The sequence below is a fragment of the Natrix helvetica genome (genome assembly GCF_964273705.1).
Source record: "Natrix helvetica genome assembly, chromosome: 3".
Classification (NCBI taxonomy): Eukaryota; Metazoa; Chordata; class Lepidosauria; order Squamata; family Natricidae; genus Natrix; species Natrix helvetica.
In genome coordinates, this window is record NC_138549.1 from 71,995,533 (window position 1) to 72,018,425 (window position 22,893).

The 22,893-nt window shown below is 38.4% G+C and overlaps 1 protein-coding gene across 1 annotated transcript in view; it reads right to left on the bottom strand.

Moving 5' to 3' along the window:
- The window catches only part of BRINP3 (BMP/retinoic acid inducible neural specific 3), a 332,877-nt gene that overhangs the window by 39,173 nt on the left and 270,811 nt on the right, over positions 1-22,893 (bottom strand). The window contains exon 7 of the mRNA XM_081949571.1: positions 1,576-1,798. Within this exon, the coding sequence (XP_081805697.1) occupies positions 1,576-1,798 (223 nt within the window). The remainder of the gene's footprint in view (positions 1-1,575; positions 1,799-22,893) is intronic.

Consider the following 22,893-nt stretch of genomic DNA (forward strand, 5'->3'; position numbering starts at 1 on the left):
GATTTATGGACTTCTATCAAGTATAAAATACTTTTGAAATAGATCTTGCACTTTATCATAACACATATTTAAAGTCACCCACCAGAACTTAAAAGCTATCATTGTTCTTTTCTTTAGGAATCCAGTGTCATTAAAAATAATCTATCTGGGATATATTGTAACCTGAAGTTACATGAAGGGGAACCTAAAGCGTATTTCACCTTGTTCCCAAATGCTGTCTTGTATTTTGAATCAGGAGAGACACTCATAATCTGATCTCATGAAAGCAGAGCTGTTTCTGATTAGACACTAAAGATTCTTCTTAAATTTTTAAATTTCCTCTTAAATTAAGATCAGATGTTGAAATAATATGGAAACTTTCCATAGAAGTATACTTTTTTGCTTTAAAAATAGCCACCTTAATTTATCATTTATTTGAATCCATTTAATAATAATAATAATAATAATAATAATAATAATAATAATAATAATAATAATAATAATAATAATAATAATAAATATAATAATAATATATTTATTTCTTAGCCGCCTCGGGGCGGCGTACAATGAAACATACGAAATAAATATGTGGACAAAACAAACATATAACAAAGACATATACTGAGACATACACAAGGAGGAGGTCAGCTGAAAATAAAAACAATTAAAATACAATATTAAAACCCCTAGAAATTAAATATAATTAAAATACCCAGTTAAAAACCCGTCAGGAGCGATATGGTTAGATCAAAGTTGAGCCAGGCCAGCTGCTTGGAATAGGTGGGTCTTAAGCTTAATACGGAAGGAGTGGAGGTCAGAGGTAATCCTAATATCCGGAGGGAGGCCATTCCACAGGGCTGGGCCCGCCACAGAGAAGGCTCTACTCCTAGGCGCCGCCCCACGACATTGTCTAGTGGACGGCACCTGGAGGAGGCTCTCTCTGTGCGAGCGAATTGGTCGCAGGGATGTATGGGGCAGAATACGATCCTGCAAGTAACTAGGTCCTAATCATTTTGAAAAGCTTTAATTCTACTTTTAAGATCATAGTATTTTCTCCCCTCCACTCATAAGTGAGAAATGAAAGCTCTCTCCTCCTTGGGCAGTTTAATTTGGATGTAGCTAAGATGCTGAGCTTGTCAATCAGAATGATCGGCAGTTTGGCAGTTCGAATCCCTAGCACTGTGTAACAGAGTGAGCTCCCATTACTTGTCCAAGCTTCTGCCAACTTAGCAGTTCAAAAGCATGTAAAAATGTAAGTACAAAAATAGGGACCACTTTAGTGGGAAGGTAATAACATTTAGTCATGCCACCCACATGGCCAAGGAGACATCTTTGAACAGTGCTGGATTTTCGGCTTTGAAACAGAGATGAGCACTGCCCCCTAGAGTCAGGAATGACTAGCACATATGTACGAGGGGAACCTTTACTAGATTGTGCAGGTTGAGGAGGACAGGCATTTATTTCAAGAGTTCTTGGTGTTGCAGTTTCCTCCTCTTTTTCTAACAGTACACACACTCAACACACACAGATACTCCACAATATACCCCAGTAGGAGAGATTGATTGTATTCCCTCTCCCACCCCCTTGCTTTCTTACCTTTGCCTTGGCAAGCTGATGATTGGCTGTTTAAGACACCTCTTACTGAGACTAAAGAGCTTATGAACAATTTTCTGTGCCTTAAGGAATAGTTGTTTCATGCTGGATTCCAGTTGCTCATAGCGATGCTGGAAATTTGAATCCATTGTCCACAAGTGCATAATGGCAGATGTGTTGAGGAAATAGTTCATGGGCAGCCTTTTCATAAAGAACTTGAATTCATCTGAAAAATGGCAAAAGGTAGTTTTTTTTTTTAAAGTTACACTTTCAAGATCATTCGCGCAGCCAAAAAAAAAAAAAAATCCCAACTCCAATTTATTCACATTTTTATTTCTTTCATTTGTCACTATCATGGATGGCAGAAGATGCATCAGGAAATGCGATACTGTTAATTTTCTCTGTATTAAGCTTTAATGTGGCATGAATCTAACAGATGTACAAGAGTCAAATTTTCACTGTTGCACATCTGATATACTGAAAATCAGCTTATTGCCAGACTCTCTCAAGTTATTTTAATTAAATTTGTAATCCAGAGATGGTATTCAGCTGGTTCTGACCAGTTCTAGTGAACTGGTAGTTGAAATTTTGAGTCGTTCAGAGAACCGACAAATACTACTTCTGGCTGGCCCCACCCGCATCTAATCGCTGCCTCCCAAGTCCCAGCTGATTGGCTGGGTCTTCATTTGTTGCCCTGCACAGGAAAACAGAGCTGGAAAGCAGGTTAGTGGGGTGGAGAGGGAGTATCCTTCTCCTGCCATGCCCACCAAGCCATGCCACACCCACCAAGCCACGCTAGTAAAAAAGTTTGAATTTCACCACTGTTGTAATCCCATGTATATTTACATTTGGTAATACAAAAGTCAGGAAGCTTTTCTTCAGAGTAAAAAATTGCAAAGCCCTAATTTTGATGCATCACAGAAGTTAAGTAAGAAGTGGGTGATGTTGGGAGTGGTATTAGGGCCATACAAAATGCATTCTTATTGTTCAAGGACTGTTAAATTTACTGTATTCTAACAAAATGCACATAGTTTCTTGGAATGATGGTATAACTTTTGAGCAAAAGAGAATTTTCCCCCCTTTTCAATTAAAGCAGGGATGGAAATGTTTCTTTGGATGAAAGAGGGTTTCATGAAGTTCCTCCTTAAATGAATCCATCTAACAATTTCAAAAGTAAAGTAACAGGAACAATTTGAAGTAGTGCTTCCAATTTTTCAATTAACTGCCATAGTTATAAATACTCATCTGGGTTTTGGCAGATAAAGTGGAAGTTATTTACAGACTGAGTACAAGATCTTTTATCCTTCCTCTTTCTCTCAATGCGAATACAGCAGAAGTGATTGGGGCTTACAACACGTATAGTCTCATACTAACAAACCATGAAGTTTTTTGTTAGGTGCAAACAGAGCCATTGCAGGATGTTTGCTCCGTGCTTCTTTCTGAACTCTTAAGCCTACAATCCTCTTTAGAAAAAACCAGTGTTTAAATTATTTGAACAGCAGAAGATTGTATGTAGCAGAGATGCCAGAATGAGTCACTCTAGGGAGCTAACTGTGTGCAGTGCTGAATTTTTTGAGAACAGTGAACAGGGGGAAGCAATTGTTGACAATCATTTCAATAAGATGCCACTAAAAATGGAGAAAAAAAAAACCCAACAACTGGCCCATTACTCAAGCACACAATGTAGCAAGACCTGAGCTGCACTAGACTTAAACTATAATTTAAGCAATATAATTCCCATTTAGATTAGAAATATTGGAAGTAGATATTTTCTAGTTGGAAGAATTTACTTAACACGGGTAAAATGGGAAAGGTTGTCTTGTGTTTAACAATTGATAGTAAATTCAACTCTCTGTAGAATATATTTAACATTGCCCCAGCAAAAAATAAGCATTTTAAAGGCTGCCTAGGCAGCATGTTAAATGGCCTTTATTTGTCAGTTCTGACAACATTTAGAATGCTCCAGTGACATTTTTCTGCCTTATTATTGTAGCTTCTTGCTGATTACACAAAATGTACATGAATAACTGATGAATAAATACGGAGAGAGAGAAAAAGGAAAAAAAAAACTAATACCATTATAATTTTTAGTTTTCTCCCCACACTGTCTCTTAGGGCATCAAAGTGCACTGAATGTTAAACTTTATACAATGAAGTGCAGTAAATTGTAGCACACATGTTCCCATTCAGAACTCTAGCCAGTTATTAATGACCTGTCATGAGTTACATAATATATTTGTTTCCTTTCTCTGTTTTCCCTTTCCTTCTTTTTCAGGGATCCATTAAGAAAATGTTTCTTATGTAGCTCTTCAAGTCCTTAAGTTTCCGCAAATACCATCTAAATCCCTACTGTTTTTCAGTAATGCCATTTTGGCTTGAGTTTTCTCTGCAATCACTTCCAGCATGCTGTTAGAAAAGAATGATACCTAAACAACATATTTTAAGTGCAAGGCTGAAGGGAAAAGTATAACTTAATTTATAAGAGCATGTCTTAAAAAAATAACATTATTGCCACCAAGGCCATTAGTGCAGATTCAGCCTTTTTCCTGGATGTTACTGATTTAGCTGGTATCCAGAGGTATAGTTAAGTATGTAAACCCACACACATCATAATCATGGAGGCCATAAATACACAATATGTCTGCATAGATACAGGTGGGAAAGGAGGCCACACAATATGTCTGTATAGATACAGGTGGGAAAGTTGAGTGGCGTTGTCTGAATATTTTGTGTGTGTTGAGGATAAAGGTTGCAAAATGTTTATTTCAAATGGATGCACTTATATATTACCATGCAATGCGGAATCCTGACTAGATCTATTTGTGGTGGAAGTTGCTTCTTTGGGGGGAGGGGGTAGTGCCTTCAAATCAATTTTGATTCCTGGTGACTGCATGAACAAATCCCTGCATGGTTTTGTGCCTAAGACATGACTAGAAGTTACAGTTTCCTGGTTTCTAGCCTGAACCACTATACAAAAATGTGTCTCAGCTTTGAAGATAAACTTGTGTACATATTAGATAAATCTATAGAGGTATGAAAGCAGATACTAAGGATGAGATTCACCGATATTCCTTTATCTTTCCTAATTTTAACATGTGAAATCTGATCAGTTCTTTTGCATTGAATGAGACAGATCAGAGAAATAATAGTTAAGCAGTCCAAAACATTAAATTAAAGGCATACATTTAATAAAATTTTGTATCTAGGACAAAATATTATTAAAGAAACAAGGAAGAAACTAGATTTATTGGATCTAAAATGTACAAGAAACAAAATTTTATTAAAGAGAAATAGTTTTTTTTTAAAGAAAAAGCAGTAAGTTAGACAAATGGTTGACTCACCAACTAATTAAGTAGGACAGCAACACTAAGCATGTTTTACAATAAATGAAATGATGGAGCAATTTGTTTATTATATAATAAAAGGGCATTTGATTTAGAAAAGTCTGAAGTATATCTGAATAATATATTATTTACAAAATTTACAGACAACAAAGAAGAATTATTTCATCAGCCTATGATCCAAGACAATACTAAAGAGGCATTGAGAAAACCCTAAAATTGATTATAAGTGCAGGATCAGATGGCAATTCTGCAATACACTATAAGACTTTTCAAGATATTCTGGTTACATTTTTACTTTGACTGAGTAATGAGATTCCAAAATTCAAAGAATTCTCTTTGTCATGGAAAGAAGCCTTTATCTATTTGATTTAGTGTATAAAGAGGGAAAAGATCCAACATCCAACAGTCATATAGTCCCATTACTTTACTATAGATCAGTTTTCATGGCAATGCTTGCACAGCGAATAATTGTTTTTTAATCCGAATGATATATTATGATCAAACTGCATTCATTTTGAAGAGATTTAAGAGAAAACATTTGAAACATAGTGAATATAATCAATAAAATATATAAAAACAACAATAAAGTGGCTGATCTTTCTTGGTCCAGAACAAGACTTTGAGATTTTCAAATGGACTTCTACACTTGCAGTTTTGAAAAAAAAAGTAAATTTCATCTCATTTCTTTTTCACAAAGTATTTTTACCATAATAACACATTTTTAAAGAACAAAAAGAAAAAAATAATAACAAACAGTTCTAACAGAATAACAAAGTTTGAAGAGACTTTGAAGATCTTCTAGTCCAAACACCCTGCTTAAGAAGGAAACCCTACACCAGCGATGGCGAACCTTTTTTGGCTCACGTGCCACAAGTGGGGGGAGCACAGGGGGGTCATGTGTGGGCGTGCCGCACCCATAATGCAATATGCAACCCCCCAGTGCGCATGCGCGCACAACAGGCACTCCCCCCATTTTTACATGCTTTTTCCATCCTCCCCAGGCTCCAGAGCAGTGTTTCTCAAACTTGGCGACTTTAAGTCCTGTGGACTTCAACTCCCAGAATTCCCCAGCCAGCTATGCTCGCTGGGGGATTCTGGGAGTTGAAGTCCACAGGACTTAAAGTCGCCAAGTTTGAGAAACACTGCTCCAGAGGCTTTATAAGAGCCTGGGGAGGGTGAAAAGAGCCTCCCCTGCCCCCCCCCGGACGCCCTCCGGAGGCTTCAGGGACTGTCCGGAGGCTTCCCTGAAGGCTTTGGAACGCTTAAAATGACCCTCTGAGCAAACCAGAAGTAACTTCCGGTTTGCTCAGAGGGTCGTTTTAAGCGCTCCGAAGGTGTCAGGGAAGCCTCCGGATGTCCCTGAAGACTCCGGAGGGCCTCCGGGGGGGGCAGGGAAGGCTCTTTTCACCCCCCCGGCTCCTATAAAGCCTCTGGAGCCTGGGGACGACGAAAAATGGCTTTTAAAAATGTTGAACTCAGCTGGCCAGCGCTTGCATGCACGTTGGCCAGCTGACAGGGCAGCGCGTTACGTGCCCTGACAAATGGCTCTGTGTGACACTTGTGGCATGCGTGCCATAGGTTCACCATCACTGCCCTACACCATTTCATTGGTTGTCCAATTTCTTTTTAAAAACCTCCAATGTTGGAGCACCCACAACTTCTGGAGGCAAGTTGCTCCATTGATTAATTCTTCTCACTGTCAGAAAATTTCTCCTTAGTTCTAGATTGGTTCTGTCTTTGATTAGTTTCTATCCATTACATCTTGTCCTGCATTGTTTTGGATAATAGGTTGACTCTCTCTTCTTTGTGGCAGCCCCTTAGATATTTGAACACTGCTATATCACCCAAGTCTTTCTTTTATTAAGTTAAACATACCCAAATACTGCAACCATTCCCCATATGTTTTATCTTCCAGTTCCCTAATAATCTTTGCTGCTCTTCTCTGCACTCTTTCTAGAATCCCAACCTCTTTTTTATATTGTGGCAAACAAAACTGGATACTATATCCTTGTCTTACCAACACATTATAAAGTAGTATTAACACTTCACTTGATTCTATCCCTCTATTAATGCAGCGTAGGATTGCATTGGCTTTTTTGGCAGTTGCAGCACACTGCTGGCTTGCATTTAAGTGATCGTTCATTAGGACTCCAATATCCCTCTTGCAGTTATTACTGTTTAGCCAGGTGCCACTTATTCTATACCTTTCTTGCCTAAATGTAAAACCTTACTTTACTTTACACTGAATTTCATTTTGTTAGATAGAGCCCAGTGTTCAAGTCTGTCAAGATCCTTTTGTATCTTGAGTCTGTTTTCTGGAATATATTCCTGCCAGCATGGTGTCATTTGCAAATGTGATGAGTTCCCCTTCTATCCCCTCATCTAAGTCATTGATGAAGATATTGAAGAGTACTAGGCCTAAAACAGAGCCTTGGGGTACTGTCCACTTCCTCTTTCTTTACTTTTATTGTCATTGGGATCATCGGAAATGGAAATACATCAAGAAAATTAAATTTCAGGGTGACTTCCAGTGAGCACCATGGCAAACTGACACTGCTGGCAGAAAGACTGTATATACAAAGTGAATAATGCTGGATTAGTGAAATGTCTCCAGACAAAGAACAGATCATGAAAATAATCCACGTGATTTTGGGCAGCTACTCCTCATGATTAGACCACAGGAACTGTGGAGTTTATAAATTGAGAGGCTTTGAATCAAGAATGCTATCAAACCCATACCTTAAATGTTGACTAACAGACAAAGAGAAGCAGTATATCTGCATCTAATAAAAGGATTCAATACTTCTGCAAAATATGATTAATATATTTTAGGAATTTACTAAACTAAAAATTAGGATTTAGTTATAAATAATTATTATACAGCTACAAAATTATAAAAACAGATATATAAAAATAATCTTGTGATGGTTAGGAAGAACTTCAGCCATCAAAATAAACGTATTACCAAGATTTAATTTTATATTCCCAGTAGATTATATGTTATTGTACTTGTATTTCAGTCACTTCTAAAAAAGAAACACGATTCTAGGCAGCTTGTATAAATATGTCTGAACTTACAACAAAAGAAACAAACAGGTTATGAAAGGTAATGCCATAATAAGTGTTGCATTAAATATCTGGCATAAAAAGGGGGGAAATAAGCCCCAAATTTGTCCCTCTTCTTTTCTTAGTAAAGGTTTATTTGTATGAAGGGGGGCAAATTTGATCAATGGAGAGACAGCAATATAATTTTAATAAGATGAAGACAGAAACAACCTTTTAAATTCTTATTTAGATAGAGGATTTTTATTATGGCAACTGACCAGAAAATTAAACAGTTGTCCTTGTAAAAGAATAAAAGAACAGATTACAAGAAGCCATGGCATAAAAAGAGAAAATATGAATATCATCTGGACAAAAACAGCAAAATACCCAAATTCTCAAATGATTCTAAAACTTAGGAAGTGCATATAGCAATTTCTACAATGCAGTGGGTGCAGGAATAGAGGCTGGCCAATAGAAATAGTGACACATACTTATTAAAACGCTTTAACTGTAAAAGTTTTCAACCTATAAAATACTGAGCTATTAAGTGAATGTTCAGTATACTTGTATGAGTTTATGTGCATGCAAATGTATAGAAATAAAATTGTATACTGGCCAACAATAAAGTAAACATAGCAAGATTAATAAAACCTAGATGCAATAAAAGAGATTTAAAGAACAGGGTGACACTATGCATTAATAAAATCAGAGAAATTATTAAGAGCAGTTTCTGTATGAGGCAAAGGCAGCTGTAAATGTTGGATTCTGATCCAACAGCAAATAACAAATAAGACTGTCCTCGAGATAAAATGGACTTCTATTGATGGATGCATAAGGATGTAATGTAAGTTATCAGGGCATCAAAGGAACAGTGTTACACTAGTGTTAGGCTAGGCTAGTGTATCTGGTTCCTTCAGAGCACAGGGGCAAAAATCACTGTGCAAAAAGGGAATGGTTATATCTTTCCTCAATATTGCAGAGGGCAAGACATTAAAGCAGACTGATCAAAAAGCTGTTTTGTGTGATGGGCAGATAGTGCTGACAAAGTAATTTGGTTAAAGGAATAAATCATTTGCTATTCATTTTGAGGGCCTTATGTACTCTGCTCTACCTGAAAACACCCATTGCCAGATTGCAGCTCTTGTTTTAAAAGCCCCAATGATTTGAGAAACCATACTGTCAGAAATCACTCTGATCCTAACTTTCCAAGAGGAGGAAGAATTATCAGAAAGGTAACTAGAAAATTACCTTAAGCCAGAAAAAATAGCCAACACACAAAGGCCCTAAAATCCAAAGGAACTAGCCCAGTTGTTAAGCAGGCAGCATCTGAAATCAGTGACGTGCAGTCAGGTGAGGCAGGTGAGGCACAGCCTCACCGCTCTCATCATGAAAAAAAAAAAGTAAAAGGACAAAGCTGAGCTAGTTGCTGCTTCACCGTGGATGACTCTGCTTAACCTCACTGGTGCTCTCCCTCCCCAAGTGTAGTGACTTCCTCCCCAGCCCCCCAATCATTTCTCTCTCACACACACACAGCTGGATAAAACTATATAAAAATCTAGCCCAGCTTCACTGATAACAAGTTTGAAAAGGCAACGTGGCTCCACCTGCAATCAAACTACACTTGGGGAGGGAGAGCACAAGTGAGCACTGAGGAGACCACAGGAGGAGGCAGGAAGCCAGGCAAAGAGCCATGCTGTAGTACACACACTTCCCCCCAGCCTCTTTCTTTTGGAAGGCTCGGCTGGCTCCCCTCCGGCTTCTCTGCTTCTCCTCTCACCCCAGCCTGCCAGCAGGAGGTGGTGGGTGGGCTTTATTGTATTCCAGGCATTTCCCACCCAGACAGCAGGCTGCATTTGCAATGGTGGAGGTGTTTGGGAAAGGCAGCAGGGGAATGGGGGGGGGATGGCAGAGGAGCTGCTTTCAAGCCACTGGAAAAGATATCCAATCCAACTTTTGTGTGTGTGGGGGGGGGGTTTGTTTGAGAGTGAGTGAGAGAGGGAAGGGGTAGGAGAGATAGTCCAATCCAACTTCTGTGTGTGTGTGTGTGTGTGTGTGTGTGTGTTTGAGAGAGGGGGAGGAAGGGAGAGAGGGAGGAAGGAGGGGAATGAGAAGAAAAAGAAAAAGAAAGAAGGAGCAAAGGAGAAAAACAAATGCTGTCGCTTTAAATTGGAACTGAGCATGCCTGGCTGTGGAATTCTGGGAGTTGAAGTCCACAAGTCTAAAAATATTTGAAACCCAGCACTGTGTCAGTGCCTCACCAGTCATAAACCTCACCGCACGTCACTGTCTGAAATGCAGTAGGGTATAAAACGATGCTTGTATAATTCTGGACTGTAGATTGTAGTGTACACACACACACACACACACACACACACACACACACACATGGGAACCTTATAACATTTGAAAAAATAGAATATATATTTTCCTCAGAAACCACAAAAAAATATTTTTCCTGAGTATTTGGGGTTAATAAAGAGAGCCAGCTTACTCTGGTGGCTTAAGGCACAAAGTTAGAAACTGGAAGACCATGAGTTCTAGTTTTGCCTTACCAATAAAGATCAACTTGACCCAGTTATTCTCTCTTAGGCCAATTCACTTCACAAGGTTAGTGTAAGGAAATTAGGAGGAAGGAGGAGTATTAGATATGTTTACCACCTTGAGTTATTTATAAAAATAATAGTAATGAGAGAGGAGGAGTCAAAGTCGCGATGATATGACATGCAATCTCAATGTTCTGAGATTGCAGTTGACACTTTTGCCACTGGGTGGTCCAATTGGACCTAAACTGTCATGCAGAGACAGTGAACAGGAAGAATATGTCTTGCTGATCTCAGGGACATCGCAAAGTCCCTGGTCGATCCAAGAGAAAGTCTTCAAGCCAGTGACAAAAAATCCAGCCATTTGTCTTATGAAGTCGGGGCGACTCCAAAATGGAAGGATATGGTAAGAGAAAGTGTTTCCAGCTGGTGAGGAAATTTTACTGTTTTAAGAGTGACTGCCTATAAAAAACTTAAAATTAATTCAAATTGGAGAACAGAAGAAATAAGCAGCGGAATTAAATTTAAAATGGTTTTTGACAGAGGTTTATCTTTCTTCTTTTGAATGTTATCTTCACAGACGGAATTTATGTAAGACCTTTAAAACGAACGGACTAAGCCTTCTTCTTCTATTTTCCTTTTTTTTTTCATTACTCTCTGTAACCTATGGTTCAAAATCCTACTCTTTCATTACTGTGGGTGTGTTTCTAACTCATTTAAGAATTGGACTTTCTTTTCAATTTGAAATACAAAAAAGACATTTAAAAAACTTTGCAACATTGTAACAGCAGCACTGCAACTTCAGAAGCTAGAATTTTGTGTATTGGAAATGAAACACTTTATTTTATCTCACTGATTATTTCGGCTTGGCACTCCAAGGTCTTACTGCTTGTTTACAGAGAGTGATAAGAAGAAAAGCACACAGATGTTCCTTTGAGATACTTCTAACCAGAGAGTTTATTAGTTGAAAACAGTGGTGCAATTTCAACAGGAGAAAGAGGCTTTAAGTCTGCAAAAGATATTCTCAGAAATACAGAAACTATCAAATACATGTGAGAGGATTGAGAAGAAGTTGGATGATCTAGTACAATTAACAGCAAAATATGATGGAGAAGTTAAAGAGGCTTATCAAATGGATAAAGTGGCAGTTAAAATTCAAAAAACTGAAGAGGATAATGAATATAAAGAAACTAAAACTCCTGATATTTATGGTGATTGGTTTGTCTCTGAAAATGGAAAGAGTGGAATATTGAAAGAGGAATCAAATGGAGAGGAAACTTACTTCAGATGGCAAGATACAGAAGAAGAAAAAATAAAAGAATTTATGGATCTAAAGAGAGAAATTTTATTAGCAATAGTTTTGATAACACCACTGACAATTAAATATAAGTGGATTAAGGAAAGAGTAGAAGGGAATCAAAATTACATGAGAGATTTTATAAGCAAAGAGTTGCTAAGAGGAGTCCATACAAAATTGATTAAAGAGAAGATAAGAGGACTGATACCACAAACAGCAGAAGATATGTGACTGTTTAGTTACTGGAAAGATACAGGTTGATAGATGGAAGAGTATAACTTAAAACTAGCTAAACTTAGTGAAATTTAGTGATAATAGATATAGTTAAACAAATAATTGATAATGATAATAATGTATACAATGTGTAGTGTCATGATAAGCAATAATGGGATATGAATATTGAATGGTACCCATGAAAGGAAGATTAGAAACCTTCTTGGATTTTATATAAAGATTAATCTAAAAAGAACTAAGTTAGATATAGTTAAGTTTTGAATATTAGAGGGAAAATGTTATGATGCAGGATATAGTCAAATAAAGGAGGGATAATGATAATAAGGTATATATAGGCATGGGTACAATATAAGGAAAATGGATGTAAATTGCTAATAATGATTTGGAAAGAAGGATTAGAAAATTTTGTTATTGAATATTATGACTGTTTAACTAGAATAGGACATAAAGATTCAGTGTTATTGGAGGATCCTAGAAATAGTAAATGAGATTTTAGTATGTGGTTAATGTATTAAATCTTGGGATATTTTATGATGAAGGACATTTAAACAGTTATAGTCAAATGTAAATGGAGGTATGATGATGAAATATGTATAAATATTTGAAAAAAGATTTTATGTGTTGTGTTTGTTTTGAAAATAAAAAAATAGAAAATTATATATATATATAATAAAGACCGGAGATGGATGGATATGGATATGGAATGGAATTACTAATGGAGCTAAAACTAAAAGATGCTTTGTTCAAGGTTCAGGGAAACATCATCAAAAATTGCTGCTTTTCCATTTTTTTTTCTCAATAAAACATGAATATAAGATATATATTTTTCAGCACAAATCTCAACCAGAACATATTCCCAAGAATATCTGGCAGTAAATAGATTTTTCTTACTGGCTAAAAAGTCTTTTCTTCTGAAAGCTGAAACTGTATATCCTGTTCTTGCATTTCCTATTTTCCAGGCTTTGACTAGAAATCCCTCAAGCCAAATGTAACCCTAGTAAGGCAGCCAAGTCAAATTTGTATGAATATTCTTGTTCTGGTAATGGCAAAAGCATTGGGACTAATCCATAGCTGGCAGGCCCAAGAATATGATTTGGGGACTGCATTTTTGTGTTCCTATCATAAGCTTGCAGGGCTGCTCTTCCCTGACTAACAATGTCTGTAATTGCAACTGGAGAAATAATGGTTACAGAAATCAAGCACTAGTCTTACTGGGAATTTAAATTTCTAAACCCAGAGTGCTGAAACTTTAACTGCAACAAAACAGCTTTTTTTCTAAAAGGACTAAACCAAATTTAGTCTTTGTATTTTTTTATATGCAAAGATTTAGAAATAAATATGAACAGATTTAAGAAGTGATTTCTATACTCCCAAAAGTGTATGAGAAAAGCAACCACAATATAATAAAAAGGTTGTATATTAGTTTTTACCTTCCACTGAAATTTGTTGTTGCGTTATTGAATTCATCAAATAATATCTGAGAGATATACATTTTGAAAACCATGGAAAGGTATCTAAGATGGGCTTGCATATGTCTGTGTCTGTGTGTATGTGAGAGAGAGAGAGAGAGAGAAAGAGAGAGAGAGATAATGCTGAACTATATATAAATGAAACCTCACATTACTTTTTAATTTTATAAATTCCATTTAATTTTAGTATCTGATTATCTGATTATTTGTAGAAGGATGTGTGCCAGGTTTGATGGAGCAAAATATGTTGATTATATACATAATTCTATTTATTACATAGCAATTTTCTGAATGCATTTTTAAAATTATTAGTTAATGTTGTACTGTACCATGAAAAGTTGATGAGTTTATTAGGTTGTGCACCAAGGGGAAAATAGACAGAAGTGACTTTATATTAAATAAACCTAAAGGGATATGATTAAATCTTAAGTAATGACTATTGACAGGAAGAAACAGAATTAAAGGGAGAAACTGGATTATGATTATGTTACATGGTAAACAAACACATTTACTTATTCAGTTTGATTTATACAGCTACCCATGTCACAACAGGGACTCTGAGCAGCAAAACAACCTCAACAAAAGATCTCTGCAAATAGATCTATGTGGAAGGATGATTTTCATTGTGATAAAAATTGGTGAGAGTTCCACACATTCTTCTTCCAGTTTGGGGATGGCATGATGGCTCAGGCTCTAGACTTGTTAAGGCTCTGGGTTTGTCGGCTGGAGAGTCAGCAGCCCAGGTGCCAGACCTGAGCCCCAGGCAATCCGGTGAGCTTGTGTCCTTGGCTCAGTTCCTGCCAACCTAGCAGTTTGAAAGCATGCAAATGTGAATAGATAAATAGGTACCACTTCAAAGGGAAGATAACAGCACTCCGTGATGTCATGCTGGCCACCTGACTATGGAAATATCTTTGGACAATGCTAATTCAATGGTCTTGAAAGTACTGTTCCCTATAGTTGGTAACGACTATCCTGTTTCCCTCAAAATATAACCTCTCCCAGATAATCCGCCCAATCGGGCTTTTGAGCGCATGCACTAAAATAAGCCCTCCCTGAAAATATTGCAACAACATCAGCAGCCACGAGGTGACCATGCTCACCACCTCCTGCACCTCAAAAATAATAAGACCTCCCCAAAAATAAGACCAAGCGCTTATTTCGGGGGTAAAAAGAAAATAAGACCCTGTCTTATTTTGGGGAAAAAACAGTAGTGGGATAAAAATCCACAGGGACTCCTGTTTCAGTTTAGCCAGAATAACCTATATGAATTATAGCTTGAACAAGAAACACTATTACTTTTCTTCAAATTACATGGCATGATTTAAGAAAAAAGAACATGATTTTGTGGAGGACAGAAATGTCATTAATAGTCATTCCTCTTTTGATTGTCTAATGTGATCAGCTTATCCTGTCAATTCGCAATCCTTTATACCTTTTATACACTGATGTAATTCAGAGAATCTTTATCCAGTCCCCCATTATTGATAACATAAGATAACTGTTCACCAGATTTCATTTCACAGTGAAAATATAATGAAAACTAAAGCGATACAATAAAGAATAGAATATACATGAGCAGGACCCTATTAGACTCAACCATTTTTAAAAAAATCTCATCTACTTTATTATAGTGTCATTGCAATAATGCAGCATAACACTCCACAATTTGTGTGACTTTTAGAAGCAGGTTTGCCAGGTGTGGTGCTAGCAGGTGGCATCTAATGTTTTTAGTACTAAAAACATTGAAGATACTTAAATATTAGCTTGATGAAGGAATTATAAATTTCACACCTGCTCACATCCATAAAATAGAAACACCTCCATGGGATGTCAGGGAATTGGAATAATCATCTAAAAAATGATGGCTTTCTGATATTTTTAATTGTTTACATTTCTTGTCAACACATAGAAGAAATAATTACTGGAAGGCAAATTAACAATCCTCTAAGAAAATAGGGAAAAATGAGAAATTATGATTTCAGATGATGTATTTGTTCTTCCCTCCTTTGATCCAGGAAGAAATGGTACGAATGATTCCACTTAGTGATTAAAAAGGTGTCTTGAGAACTACTGCATCGTCCCTAGATCTCTTAAGAGGAACTTTTGAAATTAGACCACGAAGAAAACTTGCTATGCATAGGAATAAGAAGTTGCTCCGTAGTGAATCAAATGATCTGTTCTGCTCAGAATGTCACGGAAAATAATAAACAAACCATAAAAATGATTGAACAAAAACAGAAGCAGAAATGTTTTCTACCTTCCAGTCCCTTGTGCTCAACTTTGCTGCCAATTTTATGGATACACGGTGAGCCTGGTTTCCAACTGGTGATGCTGAATGCCAGGTGGATCAATAATGAAACTGCTCATCTGTGAACATATTTGGGATAAGACAGGGATGGCAAACCTTTTCGGCACTGAGTGCCCAAACCGGAACTCATACATGCATGTGTGCCAGAGAGCCGTAAACCCGAAGACCACCCAGTCTTTGGTTTTCCAGCATGCATATGCGTGCAGGTTACCTGGTCTTTGGGTTTCCAGCGCTGCAACATGCTTGAAGACCAGCTTCCCAGCACACATGCACACACCAGAAACCAGAAGAACAGGTGGTGACAGTGTGTGTGCCCAAAGAGAGGGCTCTGCATGCCACCTCTGGCACGCATGCCATAGGTTCGCCATTACGGGGAAAGGCATAACTATTCTAATCTGGCATGGATAACTAAGATCCGGAACTACCCAGAGGCTTTTCTGATTTCTTGGGCAAGTGCTATTGAGCAAGACAGTAGCTATAAACCTTCCTAGGGTCTAGGAAGTGTAGCTGTAATCTGGGAGGTCCTACCAGCTTCCAAAGACACTGTATCACATGAATGTCAGACTCTGTTGATGTTTAGACTCTAGGGATTAGTTGCTGCACTTTCTACTGCACTCTCTGGTGTCCAAAAAAATTACACAACATTCCTGATGGAGATGCTGGTTTTCGTACTATTTTGAAGGTGGAATCTCCAAGACAGTTCTTGTAGAGTTTACTTTAATCTTGACTCTGGAGCAATTCAGGAGTTCATGGCTGTCAAACGTAACCTAGATGATTAAGGACCCAGTTTTTCACTGCTGGACATATATTAGATTTTATGTTTATTTCAGGGTGATTATAATATAACCTAAAGGATGAGAACATTACCATCAGCCTTTTGTTGTACCCCTTGCTGGTACATTCTTCCATCAGGAAGCTGGGGCCTTTTAAATTGGTGTGCCCAAATACTAATGGATACTGATGGATTTCAAAGGGTTCTTGTTTTTTTTTTTTTTAATCCCTCCAGCAGGGATCTGGTGTACATTTAAACCAGTCACTGTCTTTATTGGAGGGATGTTGGATCAGATGGCTCATATGTAGTCTTTCCTTATTTTTTATTTCAGAGGTTTTTCACAGGAATTCTGGAAGATTAAATGACAGAAGACATGATTACAATGCCTGACTGGAGAAAGACCGATTGCATTTGATCAAATTTATGTAAGATCCTGCATTTAAGAATTACAATATGGTATTGTATGTTTCCCTTTCATCTTGTAGGTGATGTATTGTTCTTTTTTCTTTTTCTTTTTTCAATATGGTGCTAACCATCTTCCCAGTTTATTCGCATTTTCAAAATAGTTTTGTTTTGCAAATTTAATTTTTTGGGCCATCTCTTCTTGTATCATCAAATTTAAAAAAATTTTGCAGGTCCATTTCGAACTTTTTAAGTTCTTTCTCTAATGTTTCTTGTTTTTGTCACTTTTCCTTGTTTTTCCATGCCAAATATGCTATTGTCAACCCTCTTATAAAAGCTTTTGTAGTGTCCCATATGTTTTGTAACAATGTTTCTTCTTTCTTATTTACTTTATAGAAAAGTTTCAATTCCCTTTCTATCATTTTTATATATTCTTTATCTTTCAATATTCTTCGATTCATTGTCCATCTCTTTTTCTTTTTTGGTCCTTTCCATGTTATTTTCATTGGATTGTGATCTGCCCAAGTGTTTATCATTATTTCAATCTCTTCCATATCTCTTCTCAGTTCTATTTTTAATTTTTTTTTATTTTCAAAACAGACACAACACAAAGAATCTTCCTTCTTTACACACTGTAGAAAGTGTATCAGTTGGTTACAAAAGACTTTTGTGCATCTCTTCCTGAGTCATCAACCATAATTCATATTAACTCAAGTATTTTAACTCAGCTATTTATACATGTTACCATCATCATACCTCCATTTTTATTTGACTATAATTGTTTAAACGTCCTTCATCATAAAATATACCAAGATTTAATACATAACCACATACTGGCATTTCATTTATTATTTCTAAAATCCTCCAATAACACTGAATCCTTATGTCCTATTCTAGCTAAACATCCATAATATTTAATAACAAAATTTTCTAATCCTCCTTTCCAAATCAATGTTTACAATTTACATCCAGTTTCCTTAAGTTGTGTACACACACACACACACACACACACACACACGTATATTTCATAGATTTTCATGGGTGTAGGTATGCTGGTTTTGTTGTATTCGGGTCTTTTCCCGTGTAAGGTTGAGATTGTCTTTGCAACGTTTCGGCAGGATCTCACCTGCCATCTTCAAGCGTGGGCTTAAAATGGGAACGGAGCTGCCGTCTTTCTGTAAGTCTTGGTGGGAGGGGATGGGGTGCTGGCTTTGTTTCAGTAAGTGGAATGATTGGTTGTGTGGTTGTATCATGATTGGTAGATTGGTGCTGATTGGTGCAGGCTGTGTGTGCATTGTTGTTTTGTATTGTAATGGCTTGGGTGGTGGGTGGTGTTCGTTTGTTGGCTAGGGCTGGTTTCCAGATGTTTGGTAGGCGGGAGGTATCATCACGTTTGTTCATGCTGTGGGGGTGTTTCTCTATTTCGATGGCTTCCATGGTTATTCTCTTGTGGAGGTGTTCTGTTTTGGAGATTAACCTGGCTCCTTCAAAGTTGATTTCATGTCCTGTAGCTTTAAGGTGCTAGAAAAAGGAAGAAGTTTTATCTTTTTTTCTTACTGCGTTCTTGTGTTCTGTGATGCGTGCATTTATCCTTGTCAGTTTAGGCAGTTCAGGCCTAGCAAATTTATGTCTTTCAGTAAGACATAAATACCACATTAAACCTGACTGTTTCAGACCATAAAGACTTTTATTTTTCTCAATATCTCAAAAGATATGCGGAAGGGAATCAGCCACGGTCCATTGATCTCAGATTTCCCCAGGGCATTTTTTTCCCCTGACAACTTGGTTGCAGAGGTTGGCTGTAGCTGAGATGGCTACAATTTATGGCTGTATTTTCCCTTCATACTATCTAAAGATAACCGACTAAGCCTAATTAGCAATGTCGGAGAAAAAGAAAAAAAAGAAAAGGAAAGATGGGGCGAGCACAGATGAATCAGCTTCCTCTGACAAGGAGGCTCCCTCGGACACAGAGAAGCAAGATCAAAACGTGCTTCAGGAGCAACAAAGTGCCGAGCCAAATGTGGGGGAAGGAGCTACAGGACGCGACATCCACGAAACGAGGTCAGTGGTTCCTCCTTCTAAAATATCTCCAGGAGATTATGAATTTTTGGGGGCCAAGCCAAAACTTCCCACTCTGCCAGAGCCACTCCATTCCCAGACCCTCGCAGATTATCAAACAATTGATGAATGGCCGGCTGAAAAAAAATTCTCCCACGCAGAAAGCAAAGTCTATGAAATCTCCCCAGATGATGACCAAGAAATGCAAAGCTATCTTGATCAAATAGAACGTTTCGAAAAATATGCTAGGGAGGCGAGAGTGTGTTTTGAAGAGATAAGGCGAAGTAGGAGAAGCTCCCCCACTCCCAAAATGTCTGAAGACGCCATCTTGTCTTCAAAACAACAGCCTAAGACACACCCCACAGAGTTCATTGGTCAATCAGAACAAAGAGACATGTACACGTCACCGAGGTCACGTGGTCCCTTTGAGTCAACTGAACTTCCGCATACGTATAGACGACTGCAGCCAAAAAGTGAGGCTGCACTGCCATCTGCTGGTGGAGAAAAATTATTACAGCAAAAGATGAAGCAGTTGGACCAGATTTTTAGAGATCTGTCTATGAGTTTTACAGAAGCCCAAACTTTGCCCCCAAAGGTTAAGCCTTCAACACCCCCTGGCGGCGTTGAATCCTCCCTAGATGGAAAAAGGCAAAGCGAAAGGCGAATTCAAGGAAGCCAATTTGATGTTGCCACGCAAAGGCCAATGATGCAACCCCAGCATCCCCTGGTTCAACAACCAGATTTGCAACCAGAGCAACAAATTGTTCCTCAGCAGGTATTCACAGTCACCCCCTTGACTGGTGAGTCCAAATTAAAGGAGTCAGGAGAGAATTATAAAGCCTGGGTCAGTGAAATTGCGCTCTTGCTTCGAAGAGAAGGCACATATTCCATGGTTTTTAATCCTCCCCGTCAACCCTGGACACCTGCGATAAGAGACCTCGAAAACAGAGCAATCACGACTTTACTCATGTCAATGGAAAATGAGATCCAAGGTATCTTTCCACCTGATGCAACTGCCCAAGAAATATGGGCTATTTTGGAAGATTGCTACAGGCCCGTTTCAATTGAATCCTCATGTTTGCTCATGTCTGAGTTCCATGGTTCGAAGTTGAAACCTGGTGAACGAATTGGTGGACATTTGACCAAACTGAAAAGAATGAGAAGTGAATTGAGACAAAATGGCCATGTAATCGATGATATCCAAATGATTAGCATCATCATTAACTCATTGAATTATGAATGGAAAGATGCTGTTGCAAAGATTAACTACGTGCCTATTGCTCAACGCACAGTTAACCACGTTTGCAGACTTTTAGTGGAAGACGAAGCTATCAGGTTAGCTACACCACATCTGCAACGGCCTCCAGCGTTAACGGCTCCAGCCAGACGTCCCTTCCGAGGAAGAGGCTACGCTCCAAGGATGCCAAAATGCTACACCTGCAACCGTGTGGGACATGACACCCGGGATTGTCCCCAACGAGTTCCAGCTCCCGCCACGTACCAGCCCAGAGGAACAGATTCCAGAGGCAGAGGTAGAGGCAGAAGACAAGGCCGTCGTGGTCCAAGGCGTGATTCACAAGCTCCACTTGTGACACTGGCCATAACCAACGTTCCACAACCTGATCCAAAGTTCGACAGACGTCTTTTGTGGACTTTAGACAGTGGAGCAGCTGTGCACGTTACCCACAGAAGGGAACTTTTCACAGAGATGGGCGAACCAGAGCCCGAGTATCGAGAACTGTATTCCTTCACCAACCACACTTGCAAGGTTATGGGAAAAGGAACTGTTTACATTGAAGAGCTCGATACACACATCCCTGATGTTTATTACATACCTTCAGCAACCAGTAATTTGCTTAGTCAAAGTCACTTGTCTAGAGATTTAAAGTTCCAGGTTCACCACCTCGAAAAAGCAAGTTACTTAGTTAAAGATGGAGATATTGTTGCTGAAACCATGCTGATTGGTGGTGTTTATTACTTAAAGCCAAAGCCTAAAGGGCAAGCACAGGCAAGTATGCAAACTCCAAAAAGGCACAACGTGAACCCAGAGAGAGTTGTCCCAGAGAGAGAAAACGTTACTGTGCCAAAGGCTCCTAAAGCCAACAAACAAAGAAAACAGAAACAGATTGCTCAGAGCAAGCCTGAGGGTCCTCATGAAACTGTTAATGTTGAGAATTCACTAACTGATAAACCTTTGCATTCCAGGTGTATTCACAAGTGGCACAGAAGATTGGGACATGCCAGTTTCCGTGTTCTTGGAAAGATGTCGGAGTTCGCAAAAGGTTTGGATCTAAAGGGGTGTAAGGTGTTTTTGGATTGTGCGGTTTGCAAAAAGGCTAAATCCAAGGTGGCTGCAATTCCCAAACACGCTACACGCCGGTCAACACGCATTTTTGATTTGGTACACACTGACATAGTGGGTCCTTTCCCACCAACACTTGGTGGCAGAAAGTATTTTTTAACAATTGTAGATAATCATTCTAGATATGGATTTGTATATCCTATGAGAGAGAAATCTGAGACCTTTCAGATCTTTAAAGACTTTGCAGCGTTTGTTTCTACACAATACCAAGTTCGCATCGCCAGAATCCAGAGTGACCGTGGTGCAGAATTCATGTCTCAGCGTTTCCAGGACTGGATGCGTAAGAATGGAATTCTTCATCAGACATCTGCTCCATATACACCAGCTCATAACGGAGTCGTAGAAAGAAGACAAGGGGTTCTACAAACCATGATGTGTTGTCTTCTAGAAGATGCCAATCTCAGTAACGCATACTGGGGTGAAGCAATCAAATATGCAAATTACATTGTCAACCGTACTTGGAGCAGTGTAATCAATCAAACTCCTTTCTACATGCTGTATGGCTACAAGCCTGATCTCAAGAACCTCCACATTTTTGGTTCATATGCTATGGTGAACACTCCCTTAAGTCAAAGAAGAAAGGGAGGTACAGTAGCAAAGAGACTGAGATTTATGGGTATTGATGATAATTCAAAATGGTTCAAATTCATTGATACTAAACATGTGATTGTCATTTCACAATCTGCTAATTTTGAGGAAGATATTGACTGGTCCAGGATTCATTCCAATGATCCTGAAGTTTATTTTCCTAGAGATGGTGTTCCAGATGCCACGCAGCCTGATAACAATTTGCAGGCAGATATTCCTTCTACCAGTTCTTCACAACCTGATGTTCCGTCTTCGCAAGCCGCAGATGCTGATGCTAGCGACGAACGTGAGGACGAGGATGATGATGAAGAAGAAGAAGAAGACTGGTCTGTTGCTCCTAGACGCTCCAAGAGGGCCACAAAAGGAATCCCTCCACAACGTTATTCATGGCAACTGACAAAGTTACCATTACCTTTGATTTGCAACGTTACTCTTCCTCCAGAGACATTCACACAAATCAAACAGCTTCCTGATTCAGAACAAGACAAGTGGTATGATGCAATGCAGGATGAAATGGACAGTTTAAAAAAACTTAATGTATTCACACCTGCAAAACCTCCAGCAAACAAGAAAGTCATTGGCACCCGATGGGTCTACAGAATCAAGAAGAAACCAAATGGTGAGTCTTTATACAAAGCCAGACTGGTAGCTCAGGGTTTCGCTCAACGTTATCCTGAGGACTACACAAACACTTACTCACCAACAGTCAGAACTGAAAGTGTAAAAATTGCTTTAACCACTGCAACTATTCTTGGTTTAGAAGTTTTTCAATTTGATGTGGACACAGCTTATCTACATGCAGACCTAGATGAAGAGATCTACGTGAGAAGCCCTCCAGGATTCCGAAAGCAAGAAGGGGATACCTGGTTCCTGAACAAAAGTCTTTATGGTCTGAAACA